Here is a 24,541-nt window from a genome sequence, read left to right as displayed (position 1 = left end):
CCCAGCTCTTTCTACCTGGCACAGTCTCAAAGCAACTTCTCCAGCCTAGTCACCCCTCTTTAGATGCTCTCCAGCTAGTCAAATCCTTCCTAAAATATGACACCCCAAACTGTGAACTCAATATTTAGATGTGGTCTGACTAGGGCAAAGTAGAGTGGCACCCAAAATTGAACATAATCTTCAGATAGGGAAAAGTAGAGTGGGTGACAGCACTTTCCTAATCCTGCACATGATTCCTCACAATGTAGCCTAAGATGGCATTTTTTTTGACTGTCATATCATCCTGAGAACTCACACTAAGCTAAAAGTCTCAAATCTTTTACAATTACATTTTATTTTTTTTAAATAACAAAAATTGATTTTCTTCCCTTTCCATGCCCTCCCATCAAAGGAGGAAAAACAAAATCTTTGTAACAAGTTCCCATATTGGCTACTTCCAAAAAATATGTCTAATTTTGCACTCTGAGTATGCCACTTTTCTATTAGGAGATGGGGTAGTAAGCTTTATCATCAGTTCTCTGGAGTCATGTGATTGGACATTTCATCAAGCAGGTTTTTTAAGTCTTTCAAATTGCTTGTTTTTACAGTGTTGTAATTGTATGAATCCTCCCTCTGAATCAGTTAACACAAATATTCCCAGGTTTCACTGAAACCAAACTGTTTATCTTTTTATGAAAGCCCATCTTTTTTCAGATGTCTAGACTCATCAACACTATCTTGCATTTGTGAAGTTCATTTAAAACATACGCACACACACACACACACACACGTGTGAGACTTGACATTCATCTCATCACAGAATAGTAGAATCCTGGACTGGGAGTCTGGGTTTGCATTCAGCCTCTGGCACTGACAAGCTATGTGACAATGAGCAAATGACCGAATTTCTCTGAACCTCAGTTTTGTCATCTGTGAGAATGGAGCACATGTCCAGCTGTATTGAGAGTGCTCCAGTCCAGCAGATCTGGGTCTGATGATCTTTGCTTTAGCCTCTGCTAACTTGAAAATACTATCAGCTACTACAATGATAAGATGGTAGTAACTCTATAGATGTATTCAATTTCATCTTATTTAGATAAAAGTCTCCATTTTAATGTCACCTTCTCTTTGTATTCTGACTCTTTCCCCACGATAACTATCATTCCCAACTTTTTCTCAACTGTTATCTACAAATTTCATACAAGCATGCTTTCTAGGCATTCACTCAAATCTGTGCTAAAAGGACGTGGGGCCAAAGAGAGCTCCTGAGGCAGTCGGCTAGAAACCTGCCTCTAAGTCCTTCAGTGGCTATTCTTTGGGTCTGACCTCCCTGCCCTTCAAAGCCAAGCTCAGGTTTCATTTTCCTTCATGAAACTTTTCTCATTTTTGGAGCCCCTTAGTGCCCTTTCCTATTGTAGTAGAAAGAACACTGGCTCTGGAGTCACAGGGCCTGAGTTCAAATCCTCTGTGATGTTGGATGAGATGACATTTGACATTCCAGCTCAGGATCCATGAACTCCTAAAGCATTTACCACCCTTGGTATTTTGCTGGTTTATGTGGCTAAAGGACGCATGTTACCCATGCTGCTAAATGGACAGGTCATTGAGTTAGTTCATCATGACACACATCTTATACAGTCCTGCAACTGGATGGCAGGCTGGGCCAAGATTTGAATAAGAGAATGGGTTGGATCATGTGTGAAAAATTGCATTATGCAAATTATCCCAGGCAGTTCAATGCTATGAAGAAACATTACTAGTGATGCCATGTGGCTGTGAAGCTTAGAACATGGCCATGGTGACCAAAGACTCCAAACTGTGGGCAGACCAAAGGACAATGAGTCTAGCTAGGCTATGCCAGGTACCCAGTGAGGACTGCACGGTGACAAGTGGCACACAAGAGACCAAACTGGGAAAGGAGGCAGCCAACTTTATAGACCACCCTACCTACCTGACTTGCTATTATTTTTCACACACAAAATTCCGTCATCTGATACCATAGCTTTGGGCAAGCTGGGCCCTGTGCCTGCAATGCTCTCCCTCCTCGTCTTCCTCTCTTAGACTCCTTCACACCCTTTAAGGCCCATCCTTAATTCTTCCCCTCCCTCATGTGTATGTATATATAGATATACATTGTAATTACTTATTTGTGTATATCTTGTTCCCTGCTAAATTACATATGTATGTGTATATAGACATATTGTAATTACTGATCTGTGGACACTTTATTACCCCCTAAATTACATATGTATCTCTATATACAAATATAGTAATGAATCTATGTACATTTTGTTCCCCCAAATTACATGTATATGTATATATAGATATATTGTAGTTAGTTATCCGTGCCCTTTGTTCCCCCCTCAAATTACATATATGTCTATATCATATAGATATATTGTAATTAATGTGTGTGTACTTTCCCCCAGTTACATATATGTATATGTAGATCACCGTAAGTACTTATCTGTGTATACATTGTTGCCCCCAAATTACATAAGGCTATATTGTAATTCCTTATCTCTGTATATGTTGTTCCCCTCCCCAAATTACATACAGATATAGATACAGATATACAGATATATTGTAAGTACTTATTTGTGTGCAATTTGTCCCCCTCCCCCCTTCCTCGCCTCACCACCAAAGGGAGAAAACTCCTTGAGAACAAGGAATGTTTCAAGTGGTTTTTTTCTTTGTATTTTTCCCAGAAACTAGCAGAGTTGCCTGTGCCTGGCACAGAGCAGTCACTTAATAAATACCTGTTGAATGAATAACATAACTGAATAGTTAGCTATGAAATATATTGAGTTAGAGGCAATCCTCCAGCATAATGAATGGATAAACGGAGGATTTACGGCAGGATGCGGACCAGAGTCACCCAAGAGGAGTAGATATGGACAGGTTTCCATGTACTTTGAGGGGAGAATCTTCACGTGATAAGCCTTTCAAGTTTTCTGGTGTCCATATCTAGCTCCCCAGTAGTTCTGCTTGGAATGGGGGAGAATGCCTTCTGCTTTTCTTGCAGTGATTCTACCCTATCCATCTCCCAAGGTCTTTACCTCTAATAATCTGAAGTTTCTTTTCATTCTAAGAATCCCTATGAATTAGAAAGTGAAGTTCAGGCCCTAGGCAACTAGCGACCCCACCCAGGTCAAGCATCTCTGTGGGTTAAGCTTTCTAAGAGAGACATGCCCAGTTTACCTAAGAGCTGACCTCTACGTTTGGGAGCCTGGTCCCCTCCCCTTCCTGCCTCTAGGGGTTTGGGGAGATGGGTGCTGGGGAGGGATCCAAGGAAGGAATGCTCCTGCCTTGCCCCCCTCCCTTTTCATGGAGAGACATTCCCCATAGACCTGCTCACCACCATTAAGAAGGGCACAAGCACAACTTGGCTCTCTTGTGCTAGTTCAGGTATTTATTCTGGGACCATTGCCACGGCTCCAGAAGGCTTCTGGTCACCAGGTTTCTTCTGTGCTATGCACTACAGTACTTGTGGTGTTGGAGCCCTCCACACATACATACATGAGCCCTTTCAAGGGTTAGCTGGAGCCTAGAAAGCCACTCCTCCAGCCCAAACAAAACCTGAGGGATGCTGGCTCCTATGATGTCCTTTCCCTGAGTTCCCAAGACCCTCTCCCACTCCTGAGTCAGGACAGGGAACCAAGCATCCAGGTAACATTCATACTGACCTAAGTGGGGTGGGGGCAGTGCCCCTGTCCACTGCCCCAGCCCCTTAAGCAGGGGATGGGAAAAGCTCTGGTCAGCTGCCAGCGGCTGACCAGGGCATAGAGGCAGATAAGCAAGGGGAAGAGACATGGAAATGGTTTCCAGGAAGAAAGGAAGAAGGTGCCAGAAGTGAGAGCTGAGCAAAGGAGGGCAGAGTTCAAAGGAAAGGGTTGGTGCCTGCCTGAGAAGAGGGGTTCAGAGGTCCCACTGAACCAGACATGGGGAGCAGGGGCTGGGGCAAGGTCCCAGGTATCTGAGGGAAGGTGCCAGTCTGAGGGAAGACACTGACAGAGGCAGGAAGGTTCATTCCTGCAGGAACGCTGCTGAGTGGGAGAGGCAGAGAGGCGCTGTAAGTCATGGAGCCTACAGGAGCACCCATAGGCACTGAAGAGGCCAGACTGGGCCCTGGAGATCCTGTCCGCATCTGGTTGAGCGTTGGCTTGCACTGATCACCCAAACTGAATGGGTTGGTGGGGGACGGGGCACTGAGACCTGTTGGAGAAGAGAAAATAGATCAGGAAACTGAGAGGCCTAGAAGTTGAGGTGGGGAAATTATAGATTAAGACTTGAATTTAATTTGTGTGTGTGTGTGTGTGTGTTTGTGTTTGTGTGTGTGTGGTATTGGCACAAAGACCACGAGTAGACTGGAAATGCAGACTTTGATTTGCCAAGGGGGTAAGGGAAAAGCTGAGAAGAAACTAGGGTAAGGTGACTGAACTGTTTCCTCAGGGTATTGAAACTGAGAGGATGCTGAGTTGTTCCCCATTTCCTTGACTGCCACACCCAAGGTAAACTACTCCCTACCTACATAATATGTAGAAGGGAAGAAGGGAAGCCCTTCTTCCATCCACTGGCCAAATACCAGGGGAGCTCCCCTGCCTTTCCCTCACCTCTCCCATCCCATGTCCAAAGTGTCAACGTCTCAAAGTATGAATCTGGGGGTAGAGGGTGACAAATGACTGGCATGGAAAGTTGGAGGGGAGAGGAGGAGGAAGTATCGTTTTCTCTCTACTCTACCTGAAAGGAATGGGTTTCTTGTCTTCATTGGTTGTGGAGCCACCACTAGTGAATCCAGGTTGACCAAGGAGGAGGCTGAAGGTCCCAGGAAGGACTCAGGGGTCTGGCAAGCTCGACCATCTTTGCCTGCCTGAGTCAATGCTCCACCAAGTCCTCCCAGGTCAAATGCATCTGACTCCTTGGTGCCATTCTGCTTGGAGCTAGGGAGAGGCTCTCCAAAAAGGTCTAGGTCTAAAAAAAAGTAAGGAGAGGTCAGATGCTAAGGGAAAGAGATGGCAGAACTGCAGCATCATGGATTAGGGCTAGCTGAGGCCTCAGAGCATCTAATTCAATCCCTTTAGTCTATAGATGAAAAAAACTGGGGTTAAGAGAGCTTAAGTGACTTGTCTCATCATCATAATTATAGATGTTATTCAGTTGTTTCAGTCATGTCTGACTCTGTGACCCTATTTGGGGTTTTCTTGGCAAAGATACTGGAGTGGTTTGTTTGCCATTCCCTTCTCCAGATCATTTTACATTTGAGGAAACTGAAGCAAGCAGGGTTAAACAACTTGTCCAGGGTCACACGGCTAGTATGGGTCTGAGATGAGATTTGAACTCAAGTCCTCCTGACTCCAGGCCAGTGCCACCTAGTGTCCCCCACATTTTTAATATTTTGCATACACGTGCATGCATGCATGCATGCATACATACATACGTAATATAATATACATAAACATATACTCTATTCACTTTGCCATCTGGATTCCCTCAAAGCATCAAAACTAGCATTTATATAACATTTTAAGGTTTGCAAAGCACTTTATATGTATTCTCTCATTTGATTTTCATAGCAACTCTGTGAGGTAGGTTCTATTATTATCCCTATTTTTTAGATGAGGAAACTGAGGCTTAGTGCCAGAGCCCTGATTTAACCCCAGGTCCTCTAACTCTAAATCAAGAACCCTTTCCACTACAACACAATGCCTCCCATAAGGGGAGGGATGAGAGTGTCCAAAAATTGGGTGTCTGAGATAAGGGGTCCGGGTGGGGCTTGGGGATTGCCAGAGTTCAGTTTGCTAGCAAATAGAACTCTGGGCAAGGCGAGAGGCCCGCCGGGCATCTTTCACCCAAGTTGTCTGGCCACACCCATCAATACTCCACTGCTATCAGCTGGGCCTCACCTTCCCCTCCTCTCCCCTCTCCATCCCATTCCTTCATTTCCTAGAGCCCTCCACCACCACATATACCCAGCTGCTCTCCTTTAGCTTACCAGGGCTGCCAGATCGCATGGAGGGGAGGGCCTGGGCATTCTCAGACCCCTCTCTGGCTTCTGTTGATTCTGGAAGTTTGGCAAATAAGTCAAAGGCTGAACCACCTAGAGCTGCTGTTGTGGGGGAGGGGCAGATGGACAGATAGGGAGGAAGAGGACAAATGGGTCTGCTTCTCCCAAGAAATGAATGAGGTATTCTCCTTTCTGGGGGTGGGAATAAGATCTGTCCTGGAGAGGACTCAATCTATACCCCTTCTTCCCATCCCTCACCCTAGAGACCCCTCACTCACTGAAGGCAAAGAGATTTAAACCCTAGGAACCAAGTCTCTGGGATCAGGGATGGAGCCAGGAGTCACAATCCCTCTCTACCTCATCCCACCCCCCATCTTCAGACTGGATGGTTTAGGAGAACGATAGGTTTTCACTTACTGGGTGTTCTGGGAGTGTCCAAGGTAGCTCCCCAGGCATCTGTCCCTGTGCCAGAGGGTTTGTGGTGGGGGGAATCCTTCACCCAGGGATCCATGGAAAGGGGTGGTCCAGGTGTCCGTCTCCAGGGCTCCGAAGATGAGAGCATAGAGGGCAAGTCCCAAGGCTGGCTACGGGACAGAGGATCCCCAGAGGGAGCTGGAGACCAAGGGTCTGCAGAGGGTCCCCAAGAGGAGCCAGCAGGCTCCACAGTTGGCCTGAGGCCTAAAATGAAAACAACACTGACACATTATCGTTTTCTATCCTCACCCTCTGTTACTTCCCTCCATCCCACATCTCATTCCTACTCCCTCCCTCATTACTCTCCTGGTCACCTTCCTTATCAGAAAGGATATGGTAACCGATCATGGATGGGGAAACTGAGACACTAGGTGGGAAATCTGGAGCCTTCTGTCTCCCTTCTGATCACTTAGATTCCTATCAGGGAAGGTCGTTAGGAGAGGGAGGAAAGAAGAAAAGGAAAACAGAGAATGAGAGCTAAAAGAGGAAAATGGGGAGAGGTCTACCCAGAGACTAGCTATGGAGGGAGGGATTATCTCTAGATCCTAGAGGAGAGGGGTATGTGTGTCTCCCCCAGGATATGACCACCCCACCTGGGATATCCCACGGGTCAGCAGAGCTGTGCATGGAAGGTGGAGCTGGTCCTGGTCCAAAGATATCAGCAAGGTCCAGGATGGAGGACTACGAAGAAGGACAGTGGAGACATGTTGGAGCACCCTGGGGTGGGAGTTGTCAGCTCTAGTTGGGGGTAGAACCACAGAACCTCAACCTCTCTTACTCATTCAATTCCACTATTTTATTAAACACCTGGACTGTACCTTCTGGTGGACGAGTAGCTCCCAACCCTTTCCTGTTCTGTCCCCTCTGTTTTCATCCTCCCCCTTCCCATCAGTGGGGGAAGGCAGAAGGATCTTAAGGTCATAGGTCCTAGAGCTGGAAAAAATCATCTAGTCTAACCCCCTCATTTCCTAAGGAGGGAAATTGAGGCCCAGAGAGGCGGAATGACTTGTCTAACAGATCCAGGGCTCTTTCCACTGAGACATGCATGACTAGTCTTGACTCTAAGACGCTCACCCATCATTATGCATCATTCCCTTTCACATTCTCTACCATGCAGCCAAACTAGTCTTCCTGTTGGGCCACGTATATGGTAACACATCTCCAACCCCTAAGCTTGGAAAACACTGCCTCCCACTCTAGCCCCCCACCCCCAGCTGCTAGTGCCTCCCCCTCCATTACAATGCATTTATATATGTAATGTATATATATATACATACATATATACACATGCAGATATACACAAACATATATGTACACATATATACATACTATATGTATATAGACAATTGGGGTTTTGTGACTTGCCCAGGGTCACGTAGCTAGTAAGTGTTCGAGACCTGATTTGAACTTAGGTCCTTCTTATACCAGGGCTGGTGCTCTATCCACTGCACCACCTGTCTGTCCCTGCACTTTTAAAATATTTTTCACACACACACACATATACACATATTTTTGTATGTTGTTGCCCTTATATAATATAAGTTCCTTAAGCGTAGGGACTGTTTCCTTTTTGGTTTTTGCATCCCAAGGGAATAGCACACAATGGACACTTAATAAATGCTTACTGATCACCCAGGACATCCCCAGACAGGTTTAGGCTTCAGGGAAAGTCATAGCCAGAAGCCCCTTATTTTAACATTTTCATATGAGGGAAGAATCTGGTTGAAACAAGCATCAAAGCTGGCCTCAAGGGGAGAAGATTCACAAAAAGTTCTAGCTCAGCCAGAGGAAGACTTGGGGAGGCATCACTGTTGCCAGGCAGGAAGAAACCCTAACATTGCCTTAACTTATTATGTACAGAAACACATGCCCCATCCCCCAACCTCCAACTGACTGATATTTCTTTTTTCTACCTACTGTCCTCTTGATTGTCACCAACCCAATCCAATAGCATCGCAGACCTCGAGGGTCATATATGCTATGGCTAGAATGGGGCTCAGCGGTCTTCTGGTTCAACCTTCTCATTTTACTATAGAAGACATGGAGAGGCCCAGAGTGGGTCAATGTCTAAGGTTACACAATGAGCTGAATCTGGACTAGGGCTCAGTCAGCTGAGGGTCCTCTCCATTAGACCATAGCTAACACAGCACCCCCAGAGCCTGGATAGAGCCTGAGGCAGTCAGCTCTGTCATATCTAAGGCATGGCACCTGACCCTTCTGGTCCCTCATGAATGCTGTATTCCTTTGTCCCTCAATTCCTTATTCCCCACTCCCAACATGCTTCCTCCCCTCCATAAGTCTCCATCCCTTCACAAACCTGGCTGGTTTTCAGTTTCTCTCCTTCCTTTTCCTCGTCTCTTTCAGGGTCCTGGTCCAGACGACTATGGCCCCCAGGGCCTTTGTGTAAGGGGGAGTCATCTCCCCTCCAGGACCTCACCTCCTGCAGTTGGGACAGATTGGTGGTGGAGCAGGGGGAGCAACCAGCTAAGTTTGGGAGCCATGGGGACCCTGGGACCCAGGGCCCTAGAACCCAGGACATCCAATGTTAGGCTAAGGAGAACGCACAGCTCCCCAGAGGATCCACCAGGAGCCTGCAGACACGAAGAGAAAGTAGGGGTGGGAGTGGGGAGGTGAGGGCAGGGAGGGGTAGCAGGGGAAAATCCAGGCTAGGTGACAAAGTGGTTAAGTAGCCAGACAGGAGTGAGAAGGAGCTGCAGAGAGGAGCCCTGTTAGTGCCCAGAAGCACCAGCACCAGCACTAGTCCCAGAGTAGGATCTGGGGGCTCTGCTACCTTCTCATGCTCCTGCTGGCTCAGGCGCAGCGCCAGCTGCAGCTGCAGATCCTCGTCCCTGTGGGAGGCTGGAGGGACCGGCTGCTGGGGATGAAGGAGAAGAGAATGAAATGGGGCTCCCCTCCTTGGCTCAGCTCACCTTCCCCCACCCTTTCAGTTTTCGGTCTTGGGGATGGGTCAGGCAGGGAATGGATAAAGAGAGGAAGGACAGAGGGTAGGACCTGTAGCCTCAAGGCCGCATATAGCCCTCTAGGGCCTCAAGTGTGGCCCTTTGACTGAGTCCAAACTTCACAGAACAAATCCCCTTAACAAAAGGATTTGTTCTGTAAACTTGGACTCAGTCAAAAGGCTCCACCCAAGGACCTAGAAGACCACATGTGGCCTCAAGGCTGGAGGATCCCCACCCGTGGGGTAGGAGATCTGGGAAGAGAAAGCAGAAAGGAGGTGGGGCAGTGGTAAAGGACAGATGAGGCTGGGGGAGGAAAGCCAAAAGAGATAGGGCAGAGTGAGATAGGGTGCAGGAAGAAGGTGAGAGCTGGGGAAGGAGGAAGGTGGGGGATGGTGGGAAAGTGATGAGGCAGGGTGAGATATGGTACAAAAGGAAAAATGGCTAAAAGGGTAGGAAATATGGTATCCAGGGAACCTGGAGAGGGGAGAGAAAAAAGATGGGCAGAAAAAGGAAACAGGGCACAGGGAGAGTAGAGGAGAAATAGCCTTTGAGGGGCAGAGGGGATTTGAGACAGGTTATATTAGGGCAAAGGGAAATTGGGAAAGGGAAGAGGACAGAGGAGGAACTGGGCTACAGTCCTGTGATGTCAACTGGCTAATGGAAAGAGGGAAAAAAGTGTATTTGCACATTATTTTGCATACATTTGCAAGTTTTATGTGTCAAAATGCTCCCTTCTCACCCCTTAAATCTTCCACTTTCTATGGAGTACATCAGAAACCTTGCTGGGTATGTGGTGGCCCAGCCTGGGAAAGCCATTCCACACTGTACCTGAGTGTGCTCAGCTTTGTCAGGTGGGGTCTGCAAAGAGAATGCGAAGCGTTGGGGTGAGGATGGGGGAGAAGGGTCACCCAAAAGATGCTGGAGTTGTCTGCCCTTGTGGTCTTCTTAGAGAGGAGATGTGCCCTAGGGCCTTTGCCCCACCTTATCTGTGCCCAGAGAGGGAGAAGCCTACAGCCCAGGGAGGTACCCCATGTGCCTCTCCCTCTGTCCCTATAGGTTTGCCCCCACGAGTCCTTTAGAGTCATGATGACAGGCAGAGAGAAGCTTGCAGAGACAAACAAGCATGAGGTTGCTAGGGTTCTGTCCTTGGGTGGTTCAAATCGAAGCTAGGGAGGACGAGAGTCCTTTAGCCCTTTAGCACTTCAGGATGGCTCTAGCCACAAAATTAACTTAAAAGTGATGGCATTTACTCAAGTGGCATAGTTAGAACAGCTACAAAACTTCCTCTTCAGGAAAAGTCTATAAGCCAAAGAACAGAAGAGCAGAAGGAATCAGGCAGATGGGCACTCACTGAGCACATTTGGGGTTGGGGGCATGGGGTTGGGACTACTCCAGTCCAGAAAACACATGGACCTAACCTGGTTCCATCTGTGATGGTCACCCTCTGACTATAACAACATAGTGCCTAGTGGCCTCAGGACTCTAAGTGGAGGGGCTGGGGGGGAGGGGGAGTTGCTTTTACTCCTGTAAAGCAGGTACTTTCTCACTGCATCTGCCAGAGAGATGCTGTTCTTATTGCTTCAGGGCAGAGCCTCAGTCTCCCTTAGCTCCTGTTTATATTCCCTTCACACACACATATCAAATCCTATTGAACCCATGATAACATTACCTTCTCTGCCTCTTCCCGGCTCATGGCCAGGGCCAGCTGCAGCTGTAGCTCCTCTTCTCCTGTTGTCTGAGGTCTAGCTTGCTCCAGGTCAGAGGTGAATCGAGGAGATGAGGATGAGGCTGGAATAGGAAATAAAGATTTCAGACTCCCCAAATCCTTCTTATATTCAAAATGTTGAAGGTATATCTTGAAGTAGTACATCTTGAGTGTGGGTAGGTGAGGGAGACTCCACAGTGTCAGACTTGAAATCATGTGAGACCTGGGATCAAATCCCATCTCCCACACTTATTAGCCGTGTGATCACCAGCAGGTCACTTAATCTCTGTGCCTGACTTGCCTTATTTGTAAAACAGAGGTAATAATATTGGTAGTACCTACCTTGGGGCAGCAAGCTAGGTGGTGTAGTGAGCCTGAAGTCAAGGAGACTCATTCATCTTCCTGAGTTCAAATCTGGCCTCAGAAACTAGCTGTGTGACCCTGGGCAAGTCACTTGACCCTGTTTGCCTCAGTTTCCTCATCTGTTAAATAAGCTGGTGAAGAAAATGGCAAACCACTCCGGTATCTTTGCCAAGAAAAACCCAGATTCACAGAGTCAGATGTGATTAATATGACTGAACAACAACAGAAGTACCTACTTCAGACAGTTGCTATGGGAATCAAAGGCAATAGTAAATTGAAAGCACTATATAGATGCCCTCTATTATAATGCTGTTATCATCTTTCTTGGAACAAGTTTCAATAGGAAAAAAAAATCGAGAAAAGTTGGTATCCTGCTATTCTTTTACCATCTGTGTTCTACTGACAATTAGGCATATAATTGAATGAGTATTGGGGTACAAGCTCATCCTCTGTAGAAAGCATCTTCAGGTCAACTCCAGTGACTGATTGGATGGCAGAGATGATCTGTGCCTCATCCTGATCCCATGTGGTTTTAATTTCTTCAGCTAGTTCTCTATGCTTTAAAAGTTTTTTATTCCATATAGTTTGGAGATCATGAGTATAATGACACCCATTAAAAACATTGTTCTAGTTTTTATGGATCAGTGTTAGATCCTGGAGGTTGGGGGGCCACTGTTCTGTCTGTTAAGATGCTCCAGGTTCACTATAGTTTATTGGTTGATTTCTCAACATATTTTATTCTTCTCTCTTTTGGAGGCTTGAATTTGTTAGAATGGAGATTTGTCTTGTTAAAAAAGTATAACGTCCCTAAACTGACATTCACACTCAGAGGTTGGCCTCCCTTGGGCCACTGCCACTTTGGATTCAAGGGGGTATATCTCTGTGAAGTCACCTATCTAAAACTCTATTCCAACTGCTGTGATTTCCCCTACAGGCAAAATTAACTCTGTTTATAGAAATGAAGATAAAATTAACTTAAAAGTGATGGCATTTACTCAGATGGTATAGTAAGAATAGTTACAAAACTTCCTCTCCCCTGCCAGTAGGGGGAGCACTTTCCCACAAATATGTACAGTCTCTGTTGGGAGGATGAGCCCAGAGCACACTGGTGTTAAGGCACATACCTAGGGAATATGCAAAGAAGCCGAGGCATTTGTGAAGGGTTTCAAGCCTTCCCGCTTCTTGTCCTGCCCTTATGCTGCTCCCTGATAACCCTACCTCTGTACACCACTATTGGGCTAGCCTTGCTGCTCACAGGTGGACATTCAGGGCTAGCTCCTTCTGGGCAACTATCACCTCTACCTTTCCCAGCTTTAGGTTCAGCTGCAGTTCTCAGCTGTGATACTACTGTGTTCTTTTGGAAAGAACAGGTACCTGGTATTGGTAGAAATTGTGCTCTCTCAAGACTGCAATTCTGAGGCTGGTTACCTACCAGGCAGGAATTTTAGCCTTTGCTTTTTGAACTGACTGGAGTGATTCCCTCAGGGCTAGTATTTTTGCTAGCAGAAACCAAAGTAGAGGTTGAGGGGATGGAGGGAGATAGGAAGACCCACCCCCCTCAGCGATTCCCTCTCATGGGCTGAGTTCTTCCTTCATTTGAAGTGATAAATTATCTTTTAAGGGTCACCTAGGGGATGTGTCCATCTTCCTTCAGCCAATGGAGTTCCCTTTTCCATTTCATTCAGAGAAAGGTGTTCATACTTTGTAAAGGCATCATTGGATATTAACACCTTTTCACCTGTGATTACATCAGTTGAGCTAGGAGGGAAGGGGAACCATATCCCCCTTTATAAATAGAATAAAAGGAAGCTTCTGATATATAAATCTAGCTTCCTGGCTGTATCTTTCTAGGTAGCTAGTAGATGATACATTTTTTCAACCTTCAGTGATAGGTTGCCATTTCTGTTAATGCATCATATAATCTGCATTACTCAATATATCTGGGCTTCTTAAGAGTAACCTTGCTATAAGTTTTCGTGGTGATGATCTGATCCTGAATCACTCGTATAAACCCCTTCGTTTCTAACAATAAACCTTCCTGACTCAGCCATTTCTCTTACACTGCTTTCTCAACATTATTCTAGTCACCAGGTAGGTGCTATTTTTCTTTTTTCTTTTTTTCTTTTTTTTTTTACAGTTGGCAGGGACTGTTTCCTTGAATGAGTGATATTGGTCATATTTCTTAAGTGTAACTCTTCTGTAATTTCTGGAGTGGCAATAACGCCATACTGAATTAATACCACTCCACCTGTCCATTTCTAAAATCTAATCCCTATCACTTGGCCACTTTTCTGATGCTTCTTTGATTCTTTGTCAGAAAGTGGTTGGCAAATTTATGGAGATATTGTTTATAAAAGGTCTTTATATTTCCATTCTTGGACCTTAGCAGCTTCATAGACTTCTTGAGAGAAACCACTTTTGGTTGCATTCCACAAATCCAGTGGTAAATACCTGTTATAAGACTTTACTGTTGCTCAGTGACATCACATCTGCTTATTCCAAAAATATTTCTATGAGTTTCTGACCAATTTCTCATGTGCTCAAAGCAAGCCTGTCAGTCTTCTTTCTCCTTTTTTTTCTTTTGATGAAGAAGTGTTATTTTCAGTAACTGCCTTGGGGAGTTGCACCCCAGGTTCCATTAATGGGCTTTTGTTGGGATATTTTTCAGATCTGTTGTGATCCATTTTCATAGTTCCAAAAGTGTACATTAAGACTGATATTGAATAATTGTTAACTGCTTCAAATATATTCTTCCCATTTACACTTTGATTTCAGAATGCCAGTGAATCTCTTAACATATTCAGCCATAGCCTTCTTTTAGATATCTTTCTGCTTGATGAATTACTATTTTTTTTGCTATTATAACAATTAGTTTTTCAGGGAGACGTGATGGCATAATAGAAAAAAGTCAGAAGACTTGGGATCTAAGCCTGACACTACCACTCACTAGCCATGTGGCCATGAGCTAGCAGCTTACCTTGATCTCAGTTTTATCTTTGAGTTGAGGAAGATAATACCATGTTCTTCCTCCTGCACAAGACTGTTGTGAGGACCAATGAGATAATATGGAACTGTAGTAATGGGATCCCACTGCAAATTTATGTTATCTCATCTCAAATAAGCCTTCATTGAACTAAGACAATCTTATTTACTTCTCCCTAATCTGTTCTGTCCTGCTCACCACCAGAGCCATTCCAAACCTTCTCTTCTCACTATCCCACACTACACCACCCCCATCTTCTCACACTGTCGGCTGCGGACTTCACCTTATACTTTACAGAGAAAATTAAGATTTGAAATAAGTTCCCTCTTATTCCCCTTCTCCTCATCTCACATCCCCTAGAATGTCCTTGTTTACTTCAGTTTCAGGGACAGAGTCCGTTTCCTTGTCACAACTTTTATTGTTACTGTTGTTATTTAGTTGTTTCAGTCACATCTGACTCTGCATGATCTCATTTGGGGTTTTCTTGGCAGAAATACTAGAGCAGTTTACCATTTCCTTCTCCAGCTCATTTTACAGATGAGGCAAACTGAGGCAAACAGGGTTAAGTAACTTGCCCAGGGACACGTAGCCAGTAAGTATGTTTTTATATGTACCCTCATTGTACCCTCAATCCCATCTCATCTCATTTTTTCCAGCATACTGTCCCCACTATCATTTCCCTTTGCCAATCTCCAATATCTTTCTATCTACTGGCTCCTCCCCCCACCTACAAATATGATCATCTCCCCCATCCTTTAAAAAAAACCCTTCACTAGATCCTACTCTGTTCTTCAGGTATTATCCTATATCCTTCCTCCCTTTCTTAGCCAAACTCCTTGCAAAAGCTGTATACACATGTGTAATCTATATAAAATTGCTTACCATTTTAGGAAGGAAGGAGGATAGGGAGGAAGGAAGAAAATGTGAAATTCGAAGTTTTACTTAAAAAAGAATGTTTAAAATTATCATTATATATAAAATTGGAAAAAATAAAATACTATTTTTTAAAAGAAAAAACTGCATACATACTGGTCATCTGTACTTCATCTCTTGACTCTTTTCTAAATCCTCTGCAATATGGCTTCCAAATTTATCACCCAAGGGGAGATGTTCTCTCTCCAGAGTTACCAATAGCCTCTTAACTGCCAAATCTAATGTACTGTTTTCAATCCTCATCCTTCTTAACCTCTCCGCAGTATCTGACACTGTTAACCTCCCTCTCTTCTTGAATACTTGCCTCTCTGGGTTCTGGGATCCTGCTTCCTCTTTGTTCTCCTACCTCTAAATCCAATTCTCAGTTTCTTTTGCTGGCTCTTATCTTCATCATGATCCCCAAAGGGGGATATACCCCAAGGCTCAGTCCTGGGCTTTCTCTCTTCTCTATTTTTCTCACTAGATAACTTCATTAGCTCCCTCAGGTTTAATTATCTCTATCTGGATCATTCTTAAATCTATATATCCAGCCCTAGTCTCTCTCCTGAGCTGCAGTCCTGCATTAAGGGGCAGCTAGGTGGTGCAGTGGATAGAGCACCAGCGCAGGAGGAGTCAGGAGGATCTGAGTTCAAATCTCACCTCAGACACTTGATACTCACTAGCTGTGTGACCTTGGGCAAGTCACTTAACCTCAATTGCCTCATCTTGAGTCATCTCCAGTCAGATTCAGATGGCTCTGGAGGAGAAGTGAGGCTGGTGACCTGCACAGCCCTCCCTCCCTCAAAACAAAGTCAAGTGCAAGTCATGTCATCATTCCTGTGATGGCATGGTCTTCTTTGGCAATGAAGGATAAACACACACTAGTCCTGCATTACCAAACAATTGCTGGACATTTCTAACTGTGTGTCCCAAAGGTACATGATATACAACATATCTCCCTATTCCATGCTTATGAATTTCTCATTCTTCTAGACACCCCTGTTCACAACCTTGATCTTACCCTCAGTTCTTCACTCTCACTCACCCCACAGATTCAGCCAGTTGCCATATCTTGCTGTTTTTAACCTCACCTTAAGCACCACCATCTGTGTGTAAGTCTTTCCTGATTCTTTCTCCACACTCCCCACCCCCAGGCCCTTTCCACTCAAAGTGATCCTTTATCTGCTTTATCATTGTGGTTTTGGTTCATCCCACATTAGGATTTAAGCTCCCTGAGGGCAGGGACTACATCACTTTTATCTTTTTCTACCTAGGGCCAAGCATAGTGTCTGGCACAAACTAAATGCTTGATGACCGACTGATGTAAATGTTTTGATTCAATTCAACAAATATTTTTTAAGCACTGCAAGGTGATAGATAATAACAACTACAACACTTTAGGGTTTACAAAGTGCTTTTCACATAACTGCCCAAGCTGTAGTATTAAGTATTGTTATCTCCATTTTTCAGATGAAGAAACTGAGGTTCAGAGAAGTTGAATGAATCCAAAGATCATACAACTAGTATCAGATCTGGAACTCAACTATAGGTCTTATTTTTTAAAAAACTTTTTTCTTTCCTTTTTTTTAAACTCCATGTACTGTGCTCTTTATACCACACCACAGCTACATATAATTATGTCTAGACCTGTGGTTTCATTGCTGTTTCCTCCAAGGATTCAGATTAGCAACTCACCTGCAACTTAAGAAGTTGTCTATAGTCATATATAGCTAATATACGTCAGAGGTAAAACTTGAACCTAGGCCTTGATGACTCCAAACCCTCTCCCTGTTTTATGTGAATATTATTTGTAATGAATGTTTTTACAATGACATTTCAAACCACTGGAGATCTACAGGGAGGTCCAGCACTCACAGAAAAGAGAATTAGATTAGTGAGACACCTGAGAATGGAGGGAATTGTATGTAGGTACACAGATCCCAATATTCCCAGTTCCTCTTTTTTCTGCCCTTGAAAGAGACTTCTAGTCAGCCTTTTCTTCCCCCCTTACCCCCGACCACTTCCATACAGCTGAGAACAGAGAAACAAAAATTAAGAGCTGCTGGTGGGACAGGTGGCTGACACCAGGACTTGCTCACTATTGCCTTCTGTTGCCACTAAGCTGCTGCCTCTCAAGCTGGGAGTGCCAAAAAGAGAGTTGAAACAGTTCTTGGAAAACTGCCATGGCAGCCGAGACTCCAGGATGGAGACCAAGGGTAGAGATGTGACAAGGCAGACCACTGGTCATGGGAAGAAAATGGCTTGGCAGCTACCATAAAATTAATTGTGAATGTTGGTGAAATCAGGCCATGAGACTAGACCCAGGTCTATCCAGTGCTTTCCCAGTTCTCCATGGTTGGGCAGAGTTACTGCCGGTGGGATCTAAACATGAAATCCCTTCCCTTTTCTTATGATCTATAGACTGGGAGGATGTTTGTGAGAGGAAAATGAATGTATGAAGTACTCTATGGGTGGGGGCACTTGGCAGTTGTTTGTTATTATTTTACTGTTATGATCAATGTTTGTTTTTTTTTAATGGAATCTCCCAACCTGGCTCAGGCTTGAAAGGTAGCAGCCACTAGCGGGTTGATCCCAATGTTGACCATCACTGAAGTCCTGACTTTGTTTCTGACCTGGGCCATTTTACTCCTCCTTAGACAGTCTGGTAGTACTTGTCCCCAGGAGTCTATCATATGTAGACTAGACAGCATAGACACACCATTGGTTTTAGCCTACTGCAGCTCAGAACTCCCAAGCTCAAGCAATCCATCAGTCTCCACCTCCAAATGTGTAGCACATGCCTGGCTACTTGACTATATTTAAATAAACCATGTGAGTGCAGTGTTGATTGCTTGGGTAATATACATATACAGGTTTAGGCCTATTGAAGGAAATCTCAAAGACAAGGGATAGAGATTCTATAATTCTCATAATTCAGAGTGATATACCATTTTTCTTCCTCTAGACTTAATTTTGAAAAGCAGTTACCAAGAGTGAATAAACTTGTCCAGTCAAGAAAAGGAGAGAGAGATTTGTCATATAAACTGGAAAAACCAACTCCCCTCTCTCCCTGGGCCCATGGCTGGAACAGAGCACCACTTGATGGCAAGATTACATAATATAGTCCCTTCCTGGTTCATTAATGAGTTGTGTCAGCCTGATTTTATGTTGGCCTATAGGAAGTTGGGTATAAGCCAGGTGTGAGCTATTGCTGCTGTATCCATCCCCTTGGAAATCAACTAATGGTACCTATAGCTGGTGTTACTTTCACATTATTTTTTTCCCATTATAGAGGCCTTGACCTGGTCAAAGCCCTCATTTCAAGGTTCCCCCCTCCCCATCCCATCTCCTTGCCAAGCCTGACCCCTCACTCACAGTTGTAAGAAGAAGGAGATCCTCTGGTCCGACTGAACTCATCCCCATAGTGAGAGGAGCGACGACCATAGCTCAGCTGCCCGCTGCCGATGCCAGAACCCTCTAGGGCCATGCGCTCCTTTGTCTTGAGCGCATGGGTCCGTTCCTGTTTCAGTCGTTCCTCATCTTTCAGCAGTCCCATCACTTGCTTAACCTTCTCCCGAACATTGATGCCCTGATCCTTTCCATCTCGATCCACGTACTGGAAGTCCTTGAGGGTCTGGATGGTATAGAGGTTCTCTCGACACTGGTGGGCCACTTTATCAGAGCCAGTCTTCAGCAAATAGTCCAACAGGGTCAGAGCCTTGTACACGTGGCGCCAATTCTTCCCGCTGTCATTGAGTCGCCTCCAGATCATGCCCATGACCTCTGCGAAGGCCACTGTGTTGAAAGTCAGGTCAGCGATCTCTGACATGAGAGAGCTTGGAGGTCCCCAGGGATCATTGCTGGTTGCTTCACGTACCTTAATTTCTGCTTCTGAATAATTGTGCACAATATTCTTTACCTGCCGCCTCAGAGCTGAGGTCGTCATGGCTGGGGGCACTGGGGATGGGTGTCCCCTGCCCCAGCCAGAAAGAAAGCACTAAGGGCAAGGGATTAATGTTCACAGGCTCTGGCCCCAAGAAATCCGTGAACAGAGAATGCTGGTCTCAGTAGGAAAGGGACTGTTGCTGTGGAGGGCTCTTCATGAATCTGAAAAAAGTGGGAAACTTAATGGTCAGAACTCTAGGGACAATATCCCAGGCCCCTGGTGAGCTTTCATCACACATGTTGGGGGGAGGGGAGGGCAATTGGGGTCAAGTGACTTGTCCAGGGTCACACAGCTAGAGTAAATGTCTGAGGCCAAATTTCAACTCAGATTCTCCTGACTCCAGAGCCAGTGCTCTACCCACTGCACCACCAAGCTGCCCAGTCACTTGAACCCAGGGTTTTTGGCTTCAATTACTGTATTCCTTCAACTACATCAGAGCCAGATAAATGTAATGGTTAATTCTTTATTTATTTTTCTCAGCACAAAGGAAGTACTTAACTTGGAAACAGTCCTCATTCCAGAGCCCTCTCAACCCTCCACCTCCACCTTCAAGGACCTCCCTCCTTCCCTTCCCTTTTCCAAATCTCACTCATCCTTCAAGACCAAGCTCAAGCCTCCCCCCGACTACTCCAGCTCCCACTGACTTCTCCCTTCTCTGAACTCCTTCAATCCTTATCTTGGGCACCCCGACAGGTCAGCATGTAATTACTATCTGGTTGCCTCATTAGGTTGGTCTAGTTGTCCCCCACTCCCTACCCCAACCGGTAGCCCCATGAAACTGTCATCTCCTTGAAAGCAGGGACAGTGTCATTGGTTGTTTTGCTTTTAGGTCTTTGTACAGGGCTGGGCACAAAGTAAACTCTTCACAGTCACAGATCATTAGGGTCAGAAGGGACCTAGTCCAACCCACTCATTTTAAAGATGAAGAAACTGAGGCCCAGAAGGCGAAGGAGCTTGGCCAAGGTCACTCAGCTATTCATCAGCAAAACTGGAACTGAAACTGAGGTGTCCTGACTTCCAGGTCATTGCACCTTCTACACCTCACTACCTCTCTCACACTAGAAAATAAAAGGATCATAGATGATCGGGCTGGAAGGGACCCTAGAGGTCATATGGTCTAGCTTCTCATTTTACAGATGGATGTGGCCATCCTAAGAAGCTAAGTGACTTGCCCAAGGTTATACAGGTAAGTGCTAAAAAACGTTTTCTAACTAAATCCAGATATCTGCTGATGAATAATCTTCGGTATACTTGATCCTCTAGTCTGAAGGTTCTTAAGCTGGAGTCCATGCATTTGATTGGGGAAAAAAAATCCCATCTTCATTTTCACTAATATTTGTAACCCCATCTATTTTATTTTATGCATTCCCAAAGTACCAGATCTAGAGAGGGCAGCCTGGACCCAATGGAAAGAAATATAGAAGAACCCCAGTGCCAGCAACATCCCGATATGGTGCTCTTGGCATTAAAACTGAGGGGAAATCATTCTCATAGGATTTAGAGCTGGAAAGGACTTTAGAGGTCATCTAGTCCAACCACCCTACCCCTTGATTTAACAGATAAAAAAAATGAGGCCCACAGAGAGAGGGATGATTTGCCAAAGTAATAAAGAGAGTTGGGATTTAAACTCAAGTCACTGAACTTCAAATCCAGTCCCTTCCATTATAGAATGTAGATAATCTCCTCCTCCTCACTCTTCTTCCAACATGCGTGAGGACACGCATGTGCATGTATGAGTACACACACACACACACACACACACACACACACACACACTCACCCACTCACTCACTCTGGTTGGGATATTCTCTACTATGGCTCCCAAAGTAGGAATACAGACCATCCCAAGGGTTATTCTGGGGCCTTGATGGATTAATAGACACCTTTTCCACAGGATCTCCTCAAGCTCCAATAGGTTGAGCTCAGTCTCCTATCTTAACCACACCATTGTGAAAACATTCCTCATTACAGTCAAGCCTGGTCCCCCAGCAGCCTTCCTACTGGTCCGGAAGGCAGGCAACTCCAGAGTCTGCCTGAGCTTTCCCCAGCACTGACTCTACTTTATACCTGCTCCCCCACCTCCACTCTTGCCTTCTCCCTCTCTGCAGCCTCCTGAACAGCTCCCTTGGATCCCCAGACCTGACCTTGAGGTTCCAGGAGAATCCCACTGAGTTCACATCCACCTCTTCTTGACCTCCCGACCAGCCACTGAGTCGATAGACACTGGACTGTTGGAGCAGGAGCCGTGTCCTTGGGGAGGGAAGTGTGTAGGGGGTAGCTTCTGAGGGGAAGCTCAGCTGCTACAACTTGTCCTATTCCCTCCCTCCCCCAACTGTGGGTGAGTCAGAAGCAGCCTGTCCTCACCTCCCAGCTGGGCGGATGAGATGGTGGAATAAATATGGGAAAAAATTTTATACCAAAACCCGCCCCCAAAATGCACGCAACTGCTGAGGGCCATCGATGAAAACCAGTCAAGCCAGTTGGGCATCATAGCTCCACAAAGGAGCCCAGCCTGTGGCAGGGCCACCCTCACCCTCTTGCCCCAGGCACTGTGCCATGCATGGAGAGGGAGCAAGCCCAGACTGGACTTAGGGGGCTTTTCTTTCTCCCAGCTTGGCTCAGGAAATGCCAATATGATGCCTGCCCAACCTCAGGAGGAGAAAGCTGGCCTGGGAGTTCAGCTGGATCTTTCCCAGGTTCTCCCCCAAGGAGAAGTCCTCCTCAGATTATAGGGACAGAGTATATATGAAAGAGATACTGTCTCCATCAGTCTCTATTTGGGGAGAGGAAGGGAACTTAGGTGGAAGGGTACCTGGGTCCTTTTCTCATATTCCTCAACTTCTGAGAAGTTTAAAGGGATCAGTATTATAGGGGAAGAAAGGATGCCAGTGCAGCAGAGAGAAAAAAATGAGGCAGAGAGATGAAGGGAGGGAGGAGGGAGAGCGAGAGGGAGAAGGCTGGGAGTGCTGCCAGTAGTGTTAAAAGCAAAGAGTTTTATCGAACACAATATGCCCAGGAATAAAGGGGAGTGAAATAGAAACCAGGCAGCCGATAAGGCGGCAGCAGCAGCACCAGCCAGTCTTGTATGGAATTACTGCAGTGACCTTGAGCCAGGGCTTGTCAGGTGGAGAGGACACAACCCAGCACCCAGGCTTCCTGGCACAGATGGGGTGGAGGAGGGCACGAGAGTGGGAGAAGGAGTACAGGGTACAGGGTGAGAACGGGGCAGGCACAAGCCAAGAGCATAATGAGAGAGGGCCAGAGATGTGTTGGGGTAGTGTGGGGAAGTATCCAGAGGAGAAAAGAGATGGAGGTTAAAGGGAGAGATGGATGGAGAGGGGAAGATAAGAGGCATACTGGATTTCTCCCCCTGCTGTCCAAGAACTGCAAAGAAAAATGAAAGACGCTTTTGGGGAGGGGTACGTTATCATTCTTCACTCCCCCAAGGGAGCAGGGGTTCTACTAAGATCTTCCATAACCAGCAGAGCTCAAGGGTGGGGGCAGGGGAAATAGGAATAAAAAAAAGCAAAAACAAAAAGCCAAATAAACTCCACCCTACTGTCCCAGGTTGACCTTGAGCCTTCTGAAGTATGTGATCCAGGCCCAACTGGGCCACACATTCTGGATTGTGTCTTTTTTCCTCCAAGATCCCTATAAGTCAATTCCCAATTTGACCATGAATCAATCAATCAGTATTAATTAAGCTCCTACTGAGTACCAGGCACAGCTAATGGCAGATGAGAGAAAATGACATGATGGGGGTAAGAGAGATAGATCACAGCTCTGATCAGTTTTCTATACCACAGGAGGAGGAATGGGGAGACTGCTGCTTGAGTGTCTTAGAAACACATTATTAGGGGCTGGGTAAGCAGAATGTGAACCAAGCAACTTAAAAAAGTGTCTGAGCCATACTCACAGCACTGGAGTTTCTGGTGATGGGATCTCCACTAGCCAGCCTCAGTCACTCCATCTTGAAACTTCGGCCCTGAGCTCCAAGCCCCAGCCCTGATAGGTTAGTAAGGATTGGCTACAGTTTGAAATATTCCTCTCCTGCCTTCCCCTTCCCCATTTGTGGGAGAGTTAACACCGGGGGCTCAGTTTTGGGCCTAGGGGCATCTCTCCTAGACCTCTCCCTCCCCCCTGCCCTTCCAAAGAGAGACAGCAGTGCTTACCTTTGACCTTTGGTGCAGCCTTCCTCTACATAAGAAGCAGCAGGGGTGGTGGCAGCGTTGGGAGCCTTAGCTCAGCTCAGAAGCCAGAGAATAGGCTCTGCAGTGACCTGCTAGTCCCAGCAGATTGGGAACGGGACAATCCCAGTATCTTCAGATCCATCCAATACTGCCCTCCGGTAACCCATGCTGCCCATAAGGGGCAGACCCCTCCATATCAGAAAATGAACAGGGGTCCCAAGACATCAGAAACTGGGGAGCAGTTCTGCCTCCTGTACCCTGTGGGAAAGTTGCTCAGCTGGCTGGGCAGGTCTGCCTCAGCAGTAACAGGACACAGGAGGAATCAGCAGGGCTCATTAACCCCTTCCTGCCCACAGGGCATCACAACACTCTCAGAGTGCCTGATGCCCCAAAGAGCAGTGCAGACTTGGCCATCACTTAATTGATAGCCCATGATGGGTAGGCATTAACCTTTTGCTCGACACTCCACTAAGCAAAGTGGCTGAAGGAAATGCAAACACAGATCCCTTTTGGCTGTCCAGCTCTGCTGGTATAGGAAGAAAAAAAGGATAACAAACCTGCCAAGGCAACAAGACAACTCTCAGGCATGTTGATGGTAGTAGGCTCCTGCTGCCTGTCTTCAGTCCTCAACTGAGACAGAGACAGATTCTGTCCCCATGAAAACCTAAAGAGCACCCTTAGAATTCAATCTCATATTTTAAAAGAGACCTACCTGGATTGGAAGATGAAGGAATTTGGGAAGTCCAAGGGCCAGTTAAATTCAATGAATATTTATTAAGCACCTACTGAGTGCTTATGACACTATGGTGGGCTCCAGGCATAGACAAAAATGAGTCAGTCCCTTCCCTCAAGGAGCTTATATTTTGCCAGACACTTTTCCATGTCACATCACCTCTTGTTTTGATCTTTGGTAACAACTGGTTACCATTTGTACAGCACTTTAAAGTTGGCAAAGAGCTTTATCAACATTAAAATTTTAGCCACACAACCACCCTGTAAGTAGGTGCTATTATTATCCTTACTTT

At 45.8% G+C, this 24,541-nt stretch overlaps 1 protein-coding gene across 15 annotated transcripts; it reads right to left on the bottom strand.

Annotated features, from left to right (window-relative positions):
* Positions 1–3,369: 3,369 nt before the first annotated feature.
* EPN3 (epsin 3) lies at positions 3,370–23,823 on the bottom strand. 15 transcript variants are annotated; one of them, XM_072646643.1, is made up of 12 exons: positions 23,499–23,814; positions 23,243–23,331; positions 21,471–21,576; positions 18,756–19,487; positions 11,087–11,205; positions 9,249–9,329; positions 8,775–8,897; positions 7,051–7,138; positions 6,401–6,661; positions 5,972–6,085; positions 4,720–4,950; positions 3,370–4,194 (listed from the first exon to the last, which is right to left on the bottom strand). In XM_072646643.1, the coding sequence occupies exons 4-12, from the start codon at positions 19,324–19,326 to the stop codon at positions 3,860–3,862; spliced, it is 1,923 nt and encodes a 640-aa protein (XP_072502744.1). In that variant the 5' UTR covers positions 19,327–19,487; positions 21,471–21,576; positions 23,243–23,331; positions 23,499–23,814; the 3' UTR covers positions 3,370–3,859. The 15 variants fall into 15 exon arrangements, with proteins under 15 accessions (XP_072502744.1, XP_072502743.1, XP_072502750.1 ...); XM_072646642.1 differs by lacking the exon at positions 21,471–21,576 and having other exon boundaries at positions 9,249–9,332; positions 23,499–23,823; XM_072646649.1 differs by lacking the exon at positions 21,471–21,576 and having other exon boundaries at positions 5,972–6,040; positions 23,499–23,801.
* Positions 23,824–24,541: the final 718 nt, after the last annotated feature.

This window comes from Notamacropus eugenii, chromosome 2, assembly GCF_028372415.1.
Source record: "Notamacropus eugenii isolate mMacEug1 chromosome 2, mMacEug1.pri_v2, whole genome shotgun sequence".
In the NCBI taxonomy this organism is placed as follows: Eukaryota; Metazoa; Chordata; class Mammalia; order Diprotodontia; family Macropodidae; genus Notamacropus; species Notamacropus eugenii.
Note: the sequence above shows the minus strand (reverse complement) of the source record. Positions and strands in the feature narration are given on the sequence as shown.

What these genes read in the sequence shown, in the direction of transcription:
- EPN3 (XM_072646640.1), bottom strand. Translation starts at nt 19,326, where the DNA reads ATGACGACCTCAGCTCTGAGGCGGCAGGTAAAGAATATTGTGCACAAT. An exon ending in ACAAAGCTGAGCACACTCAG is followed by an intron (nt 9,330 to 10,245) that starts GTACAGTGTGGA and finishes CATCCCCAGCAG; the next exon opens with CCGGTCCCTCCAGCCTCCCA. An exon ending in AGAAACTGAAAACCAGCCAG is followed by an intron (nt 7,139 to 8,774) that starts GTTTGTGAAGGG and finishes CCTTCTTCGTAG; the next exon opens with TCCTCCATCCTGGACCTTGC.